The 10,560-nt window shown below is 42.4% G+C and overlaps 1 protein-coding gene across 2 annotated transcripts in view; it reads left to right on the top strand.

The window, feature by feature from the left end:
• Positions 1-9,459, top strand: part of LIPC (lipase C, hepatic type) — a 178,142-nt gene extending 168,683 nt beyond the window's left edge. For both annotated transcript variants that reach the window (XM_061157252.1, XM_061157253.1), the window contains 3 exons: positions 2,462-2,579; positions 4,124-4,342; positions 8,966-9,459. In XM_061157252.1, coding sequence (XP_061013235.1) covers positions 2,462-2,579; positions 4,124-4,342; positions 8,966-9,077 — 449 coding nt within the window. In that variant the 3' untranslated portion in view covers positions 9,078-9,459. The remainder of the gene's footprint in view (positions 1-2,461; positions 2,580-4,123; positions 4,343-8,965) is intronic.
• Positions 9,460-10,560: the final 1,101 nt, after the last annotated feature.

The raw sequence follows: 10,560 nt of genomic DNA on the forward strand, positions 1-10,560 counted from the left end.
TCAGCGGTCAAGAATCCACCTGCTAATGCAGGAGATGTGGGTTCGATCCCTGGGTAGGGAAGATCCCCTGGAGAAGGAAATGGCAACCCACTCCAGTATTCTTGCCTGGGAAATCCCATGGACAGAGGAGACTGGTGGGTTACAGTCCAGGGCATTGCAAAGAGTCAGACACGACTTAGCGACTGAACAACAACAACAAAAAGCATTTAGTACGTAGCCTGATGTTTAGTGGGATCTCAACAAGTGGAAGCAATATTCCAATTAGTCCTACTCACAATTAGACTCTTTAATGTAACATGTGTTCTGCCTTGTTTTCACACAAAAAGCCCCAGAAGCACTCCTTAGATTCCCAATGTGTGCTGTGAATTGTGGAGGTTCAAGTGTTAACATGACCCCAACACTGCCCTCAAGGAGAGAAGATCCTGGACACTGATGCCCATGAGACTGGATAGGAGGTGACAAGGGTCACAGAAGTGACTCTGCTTCCCAGCTGCAAGCACCTCTAAGGCCAGGACCACAGCTTCTGGTTCTGTTATCTTTCTTAATACTTTTTAAAACTTTTCTTTTTCCAGGAAGAGTCTAATTAGAATACATGCTCATTGCAGAAAATGTGGAACTTGCAGAAAATCACAAAAAAGAGAATAAAAATTACTTCCCTCCCCAGAGATAATCACTTAATATTTTTGCAAATCTCCCTCTTTCTGTGCATTCAGTTTTATTAGAATTAGTCTCATGTTAGATGTTCAATGTGTATCCTGATGGCTGGTTGGGGTTTTTTCCCTACTTCTTTCATAAGCATTGAAACCATTCCAAAAATATCTTTTAATCACTTCATAAGAGTAAATCACATGTTTGGGAATATGAACTTGAAATCAGTAGACTAAACTCTAATTGCAGCTTCGCTAGTTCATAGCTGCACGACAATGGACAGGTTACTCAAATTTCCGGAGCTTCAGCGTCTTCATTTGTAAAATGAAGCAAAGCGAGGTTAAAGGAGGCATCTTATAAAGTTGTAGTAAAGAGAAATGAAATAATTTTGAGAAACAATAGTTCAGTGTCTGGAACAAAACAAAGAGCTAAATGGTAATTATAATAATTGTCATTATTAGTCCATAGTCATTTCTCTATTGGTGAATATTTAGGGTGTTTTAAATTTATTTTTAATTAAAAATTCTGTTACAAGGTCTTTGAATTTCAACCTCTTTCCACACATGAACATTTTCCTTAGGGTATATAAAACTATTGGTCCTGGGTATAAACATTTAAAAGTTCAAGTTCTGGAGTCAGGTGGCCTGGACTTCCGTCACAGCTATGCTACTTACTAGCTGTGTGATACTGGAAAAATCAACCTGTCTGTGCTTCAGTTTCCTCTTCTCTTAAATGAAATAATAATAGTATCACCTGTCATAAGGATTAAATGAGATAAAAATACAAAGTGCCAGGCACAGGTAAACAAAATAAATGTTAGTCAATGTGTTACCATGTATACAGCCAATTACACTGTTTTATTCCTTTATACCCAACAGCTTTTAGCACTGGGCTGGGTAGTAGATTTCTCATGAATACATATTAAGCTGGTTGCTATGAGTTCCTTGCATACTCTGGAAGATTCTCTGCCTCCTTGTTTGGGAATTAACTAGACACCAATTCGCTTATGTCATCCTGTCCACATTCTACCCCACACCCCCAATGCCTTGTTTCTTATCTTTTTGTCTCAGTTCAACTTACAAGACTATTTACTTGTTACAGAGTTCCCTAGACAGACCCCAAATAGCATAAGATCTCTCCAGAGGCTTCTGGGATGATAGACCAGAGGCTCTGTCTCTACCACTGTCACTCAAGGGTTTAGCGAACTTTCCTAGGGTCCCTCAGTTCTCCTCTTACTTCTCACCCACAGCCTCACAGTCTTGAGAGCATCTAACTATTTTATCCCAGGCTGGAGTACGTGACCACCTATTATGCAGAGGACTGCAGCCAATCCACTCCAAAACCCAAACGGGAAAATGGGCTTATGCCAAAGGTTAGAGTTGTGTAAATAACCCAGAAACCCAGCAGTACAGGCACACCAGAACCCTGCAGCTGATGTGTTGGCAATGTGCCACTAGCCACTGCTGCTAGTGTCTGCTGCCTAAAAGGCAGTCTATCCTTTCATTTATAAATGGGGACCCTTGCTAAATACATGGAATAGAGCAACAGAATTTCATCTAGAAATTAGTGAGAATACCAACTATACTATAATTCTATTCTGCCTTTTTTTTTTTTTTTTGCTGGATAATACTTATTATATTACAAACATAAGTCCTCTTAGACATTTAAGAAATTCAGAAAAGGAAAAAGAGGAAAATAGCATCCATACTTTTCTCTCTGCTTTCGTAAATTTTAAAAAATACAAGATTTTTTATTTTTAAAATTTCTGCTTACATTGTCTTTCTCTCTCCCGCGCCATCCCATCCCCCTCTAGTTTATCATTACCAGTTCAAGATTCGGTTCATCAACCAAACTGAGAACTCTGTAGAACCAACTTTCACTGTGTCATTCCTCGGAACAAGAGGGGAGAGGCAGAAGATCCCCATCACTCTGTGAGTACGCAATACAGCCCCATCCATGGTGAGGACAGGCTTAGCTTTCTCACAGGGCCTGGATGCACTCTGCTTATCAAGGGTCGGGCCAGGCACAGCTTACTTTTCTCAGCTCAGTACGAGTGTCCCAAGCACCCCATCAGATGGGACATCCGCCCACGCTCGGCACCTTGTCACCCCTCCCCGGCCTCCCCCAGTCCCAGCCATTGCTTCATGTCACAGCCACCTGCGTCTGTGATGGGCCCGAAGCGACAGGGGCTGAGTGGAGAGGGGACCGGGGGTGGCCAGTCTAGGAGGAGTGCCGAGAGCAGGAGCAGGACGCACTCCTGTCCACCCAGCAGGCCCTGAGCACCTCTCCAGTGAGCTCTGAAAACCATAACCCGGAAATAAAACTGGTCTCGTTCACCTTGGCACGAATTTTCCATTCAGTCAGCCTGCACTGCCAGCCCTCCCCACCTGTCCTTCGCCCTGCTGCACACCTGCTCACAACACAGGCAGTGGCCTCACGCCTCCTGCACAGGCTGGCCAGCTTCACCGGCCGCTTTATTTCAGCATCTCCACCCTCAGCATGGGCTCTCCTTGGGAAGTGACACCAGCCTTCACCCGCTCCAGGGACGGTTCTCAGCTTCCCGAAAATCACCCCTGGTTTTGAACCTCAATCATCCCACTGATTCAGTCACTCGGCAAGGATGCGTCAGTGCTCTGCACTAGAGGTAGAGAGGACTCTATCCTTAGAGTGCTCCCATCCTCGTGGGGTGGGTGGATTCCTAAACGGTGCTTTGCAACACCCTGCAGGAAGAGCTAAAATGAGCTGAGCCAGGGAATCCTCCAGCCACCTGTCTCACCCTAAATCCAGTGCTAACTCTGCACCATCCCAAATCTCTCCCTGGGGGAGCAGGGATTGTGCTAAGTAGTGGAAAGAGTGCCTGACTGCTCTGTCAGTATTGGGACATTTTAATGTCTTGGAGATTAGTGAGTAAAGCTGATAATGATACCTAAGGACCTGCATTTAAATTTTGCTCCAAACTGGTACATCCCTTTTATATGTGGTTTTCTATTACTGCTATACTTGTTGTTTTAACAGAAGTTTCTATTTACGTTGGGGAGGAAGAAAAGCACTGATCTGAAGAGAAGACTGTAGTGTGGTGCTCATGTGTTGATCAAACCTACAGAGAGCTGTATGGCCCAGAGACACCTGCCTTTTTTGGAGGCAGTTCTCCTGATGTGTTAAGCTAGAGATTAGGAAGCCTGAGCTAAACAAAGTTAACTAGATTCACCACTGCAGAACACTTGCAACCTTTTAAATATGTTATCACAGAAAATAAGATGGTTTTCCCAGTATTACTATTCTGGAAAACCCTTTTCTATCCTGGCACATCTATTGCTATCTCTATTAATAGTCTGTCCAACACCACTTTGGGAAATGCAGCAGAAAAGACCATCACGAGTCATTCAGGCAAATCTAAGACCTCCTGAAAGTCCCTAAGCCTCACTTTGCTGCTACAAATCAACTGACTATGTCTGGCTTCCTTTGTATCTTCAAGGAGCAAAGGAATTACTAGTAATGAAACCTATTCCTTTCTTATCACACTGGATGTGGATATTGGGGAACTGATCATGATCAAGTTCAAGTGGGAAAACAGCATGGTGTGGTCCAATGTCTGGAATACGGTCCAAACCATCATCCCCTGGCGAAAAGAGTCCCTTCACTCGGGCCTTGCTCTGAAGAGCATCAGAGTCAAAGTGGGAGAAACACAGCAAAGGTGAGTGCTATTTCAACCTCCTCCTAACATCTGTTGAGCATCTACCTACGTCAGCACTTTCACAATTTAATACTTGCATTTATCTTACGAAGTGGGCATTGTTATGTTCCAACGATGACATACAGATGCTCGGAAAGGTGCAATGACAATCCTGAGTTCCCAAAGCCACAGGTGGAAGGACCAAGATTTACACCCAGGTCTTCTGATTCCCATCTAGCCTCTTTCCTCTGCCCCCCAGTTACCAGCTACCTGCCTCCAGAGTCTGAGAACCACTCACTGGCCCAGTGCTTTTCAGATTTCACCAGGTGCTGGCCCAAGGACCACATTTTGAACAGCAAGGACCTAGAAGTGACATTTCTTCTTTGTTGTTTATCCAGAGAAAAGCTTTTAGCAGATCACAATCTCAAAATCTCACACTGAAGCGGCACCTTTCAAATCTTAGAATGCCAAGGGATCACGGGGAAGCTTTAACATGCAGAATTCCCAGACCCACCTGAAGAGCTTCTGACCGGCTGTGGTCTATGGAGGACCACACATTTGGTAATGAGAGCCCTAGGAAATTCTGTTGTGGACCAGCGGGTTGCCCTCAGGAGGTGCGGTTCTGTGACTGAATGTCTCCCTTGGCCCAGGGGCCCTGGGACATGCAGGGGTGGGTTGAGGGCAGGGAGTTAAGGCAAGAAAGGATGTCCAGCTGCTCCCTCAGTCCTCTCAGCAGAGCAAAGGGATGCTCGGTATATTTTCCTGGGGCTGCCGTGCTTTTCTGTCGTTCTGCACTTCTGCAGACCTTCTCCTGTCTCCTCCCCACTGTATTCAGGAAATGTGTCTCTCCTTTCCTACTGCCCTCTGTCAAGCAGCCTGCTTTCCCTCTGGAGTGCCGCCGGCGGAGCTGAAGAGCAGCGCGCCCCTCACCTCTGAACCGCTCTCTCCTCCCTCACCCCTGGGGTGCCGCTGCTAGCAGCCGCCCGTGGCAGATTTATGCCCCCTGAGTCCCTCACACAACCGCACTCCGAGATTTTATCTCCCTGGGATACAAAATCCTGGCAATTACTAAAAGCATGCTCTGCAGTCAGCCAACAGATTTCTCCACATGATCAATTTGAGAAAATTAAACTGCTTCTCTCCTCTTCGGCACTTAGCTATTCTTGCATGACTTGCTGGCCCTTTAGAGCAGCTCAGCTTCTGAGCACCAACCCTCCCAGGATTCTCTCAGCTAGAGAGTAAATCCTCAGTTTTAGAGGCTGCTCGCCATGAGAGTTCTAGGTGCCTCGACCTGAACGATAGTATAAAACACAGAGCTACCTTCTCCCCTGGTGCTGACCCACACAGCTCGGCAGAAGGAAAGAAGGGAGGGATGCGAGCGGTGCTTACAGAGCCCTTGCTGCACCATGGGCTTGAACTAGGGGCTCGACAGCATTCACCTGATGGAAGCTTCCCAGTGACCCTCTGAAACAGGTAGTATTGCTGAGCAGCTTAGAAACCTGAGGCTCACGGGAGTTCCACTGCTTGGGGACATTGCTAATAATTGTCTGAGCCCAGGTCTGACTTAGTTTGTCTGAATCATTGCCCGTTCGTTGCCTCTGCACAGTTTTTAACAGCTCCGCCTCCTTTAGTGGTGGTCCCATTGATCTGACTTTCTTTAATCTAGCAGTGTTGTAGAGCTGGAAATGCATATATATGCACATCACAGCTTTCCTCAGGGCTGTAAGAGGTACCTCATGCAAAGGAGGGAAGGGATCTGGGACCTATAGTTTTTTAAGTTTTTAACTCAGTGCTTCCTATGGGTCTTTGGAGTACCCAACGCCATTGGGAAGGATGCCAAAAAAGTCAGAGTTGTGGCTTTGGGCATTAAGAAACTCCAGGACCTAATTAGGAAAACAAGATGCGTTAATTTTACTAATGATCTGCTTCATCCCAGGGTTTCTCAAACTTTAAAGAGCACATGAATCATCTGGGGATCATGTTAAAATGTAGGCTCTGCTTCAAGTAGGTAGAGCCTGAGAGTCTACATTTCTAACAAGCTCCCCGGTGCTGCTGATGCTGCTGGTCCACAGATCACATTCTGAATAGTGAGTCTAGTATTGCACGGTCTAGAAGTCTAAGAAAGACTGGTTCAGGTTGGTTCTGTGGGTCACTGTTGCAGCAGGCTTCAGGGAGGCCAAAAGGCATTCCCAGAGAGACAGGCAGTGAGAAGGGCAACACGCAGACGGAATCCAGTGACCTCTGCATCAGCTGGACCTGAAGTCAGACTTTGAGTTCACTGCTTCCACCTATGTAGGCTCAGACAATAACTGTTCCTCTCTGAGACTCTGTTCTTTAGGAACAAATGGGAATTATAATATGTACCTCATGCGGCTAATAACAACTACCAATTTCTGAGTACCTTTTACAAACTAAAATCCCAGAGCTGAGATGCAAACATTAAACCTCATACTCTTAATCTCTTTGCTAACAACAAGAGGAAAAAAAAAAAAAAAAATGGTCAAGTGACTTGCTCTTTACCTCTGTGGAAGGAGTTGAATGAGAGGTGACTTTCTTCCCCAAAAGCACAAATTCAGGGGTGAGAGGGACTGTTGTAGGGTGAAGACGGAGAGCAGAGAAGATTGGTTCTATAGCAAGACATGAAAAGTGATTGGCTAAACAAAATGAGAAGATATTTGATTGCCTCAGTAATCATATAAATGCAGAACAAAAATCAATGAAATTATCACTGATCACCCATTAGTTCTGCAGGAGTTAAAACACAGACAACATCCAGAGTTGGTAAAGGTGTGGGGAAATGAGCATTCTCTTATACTATTTGTGGAAGTATAAATTACAGAGCCTCTGTAGGCGAATTTCATTCAACAACTAACATTTAGTGAACATATATCTTATGCTAGACACTGCTAGGGGCACCGGATATACAGTAGTAAACAGAGTAGATAAAGTCCTTGGTCTCATGGAGCTTATGTTATCAAAATTTGACATATGCAGAATCTTGACCCAGAATTTTATGCTAGGTGTCTACCCTGGAGAAATAGCCAACATATCCACTAAGGATATCTATGCACTGTTTGTTGCAGTACTATTTGTAAACACTACCCCATTGGGGAAAATCCCAATCTCCATTAATAGGAAAATGGCTAAATGCATTGTGATACATCCATACACTGGAATGTTATGTGGCAGGTGAGAAAGAATCAAATAGATTTTTTTTTTTAATATAGTCGATTTATAGTATTTCGGGTGTACAGCAAAGTGATTCACCTATCCAGATTCTTTTTCATTATAGGTTATTACAAGATATTGAATATAGTTCTTTGTGCTAAGGTCCTTGATGTTCATCTACTTTATGTAGAGTAGTGTGTATCTGTTAATTCCGAATTCCCAATTTATCCTTCCCTTTCACTTCTCCCTTTGGTAAGCATAAGTTTGTTTTCTATGTCTGTGAGTCTATTTCTGTTTTGTAAACAAGTTCATTTGTATAATTTTTTAGATTCCACATATAAGTGATATCATATGGTATTTGTCTTTCTCTGTCTGACTTACTTCACTTAGTATGATCATCTTTAGGTCCATCCGATAATGAAATAGATGTGTATATACTTACCCAAACAGGTCTCCAAATATGTTATTTGATGAGGAGGAAATTTTTCAGAAAAATTCATACAACAAATTTTATGTTTGTATATGAACATCCATACAAGTGTAGATGCATAGAAAGAGGTCTGGAAAGACAGAAGCCAAACCATGAAAACAGGGAGAGGAGTCATATTAGTGAAAGGTGATGCAGAAGACCTTTAATACTCAACTTTATATATTTCTTTACTATTTGAATTTTTCAAATGCATCCATAATTACAATACTTTTTAATTTTAGAAGTTTGATTTAGTAAATACTTGACCTTAGATACAATTTTTTTTTTAAAGAAGCTATAAACTACAATTCTCTGTGACTATTGCTATTTTTTTTTCCCAAATAGATTCAACTGAAGTCAGTAACACAAAATAGCATCTCAGGCCAAACCAATGGTCAAAGTCATCAGCTGTTGGTCTCCAAGAGAGACCCAGAACCCATGGTGATGTCCTTTGTGACTGGAAGATCAAATAAGAGGGAAGGGCAGGCTTATAGAGCTGAGCCAGGCAGATGCTGGTGACAGTGGCCTCATGCCCGGGTACCTTTAAGAAGGCTATTGACAAACTGGAGTGTGTCCAAAGAAGGAAGGCTGGGAGCGAAGCCTGCCTGTGAGGAACAGCTGAAGAAAGTGCGAATGTTTGCCTTGGAGACAGGGTCATGTAGTGAAAGAAACAATTGTTACTCTCAAATCTTTGATGAGCTGTATAAGGCAGAACAAAGCAGGACTGCCCCAGGACTTTGAGTTCTCTACAGAAGTGAAATATCACACCATGAAGAGCTCCTGGAAGCCTTACACAGAGATTGCTTTAACTGATTTGGGTTTTGTTTTTCTCTGAAGTTATAAAAATATTTGCAGTCATAAAGACCTAGTTTTTTTTTTTTTTTTTTCTTTTAAAAAAATAGCATAAAGTTCATGTTACATGAATTGAGTATTTAACAAAGGACAAAACATTTCAATAAGCTCCATCCAAAACTTAGTGCTATGTTTGCTTGATGTTTCCTATGCAGAATGACATTTTGCTCAGAAAACATGAATGATCTACAACTTCACCCAGCCCAGGAGAAAACCTTTGTGAGATGTGAAGCAAACTCTGAAACACTGAAGCAAAAGATCAGATGAGCTTTAATGAAGACCCAGTGTGAAGAATAAATGACTTTATACCTTATCTGGAATGGTTGCTTTGTTTGGAAACCAAAGTTACATAAAGAATCTTGCATAAAGCTTTACTAGGGTTTAGATTTAAAAGGGAGCTCATTTCACTGTTATAAACTGAGATTTTCAAAACTGTTATGTAACTATATTCAAATATTAGTGTAACCAGAACTTTCCCAATTTTCTGACTAATTGGTAATATATGCAAATAAGTACAAGTTTAAGAGCCATCTGAGATCCACTGTTCTAATTTAAAATGTCTTTTACAATTAAGTCAAATTTCCCTTATTTCCTTGCTAGTTTGTTCTGATCAGTTTTTTGAAGCATGCTGGGAAGATACTTCTTTACAATATAACTAGCACTTTCATAAAGTGAAATTCCAGTTAATCACAGTTTTGTGTCCCAAAGCACATACCCTTTAAGACCAAAGAAAAAAAATTCTACTTAAACTAAGAGTTTCCATCAAACAAATCATACAATTATTTCACTGAACCAAACCAAGAGTAGTAGAATTCTCCTAAAACTACTAACGATAACCATAAAAGCTGGGCAGTTGGTCACTGTAATGATTAAATTACTATTTAAGTACCATTTTCCTCTTTCACTAATGCCTGCCACAAAAGCTAATGGAAAACTTGGACTATCTCAAAGACTTAGATATCAAATCTCAAACTGCCCAATAAATGAAATAATGATGCTTTGACCAGCAAATTCCACCACAGAGCATGTGAAGGAAATATTAGATCTGGCAATTACTTGGATCTGTGTTTCAAGTAATTCAGAGAGGAGAATCTCACTATGCACGTCAAAGCCTCACCTGACCTTGGCATAGCCTCAGCTCTACACAGCTCATCATTCACATGCTCTTCCCCCAAGAAGGACTCCCGCAGACAAAAGTCCTAAAGAGATGTCTGCCTCTGATGAAATCAACTGCATGATTCACTTTTATTTTTCTTGGAAAGACCCACAGAACTAAAGGATGTGGGGGAGGAAGGACAGCTGGGTCAAGGTTGTATATTGTGTCCTGAATGCTACTCTTGACTGCAAAAGCATCCGACAGCCCTTTTAGCTATTGTGTGTAGCTAGAAATATTAGATATTAAAATGAACAACATTTTCCATTATTTCAGAAATACTAAGATTTAAAATAAGATAACCTCTGCATTAGATGGGCATGTTTTATCATTGACTATCCAGAGAAAATTTTAAATATCACTTTTTGGGACTTCCTTGATGGTCCAGTAGTTAAGAATCCACCTGCCAATGCCTTCCCTGCTCTGGGAAGACCCCACATTGCCTTGGAGCAACTAAGTCCATGCACTACAACTACTGAGTTTATGCTCTGGAGCCCACAAACTGCAACTACTAAAGCCCGCACACCCTAAAGCCCATGCTCCACAGTAAGAAGCCACCGGAATGAGAATCCTGGTCATCACAACTAGAGAAAGCCC

This window comes from Dama dama, chromosome 12 (genome assembly GCF_033118175.1).
Source record: "Dama dama isolate Ldn47 chromosome 12, ASM3311817v1, whole genome shotgun sequence".
NCBI classification, from domain to species: domain Eukaryota; kingdom Metazoa; phylum Chordata; class Mammalia; order Artiodactyla; family Cervidae; genus Dama; species Dama dama.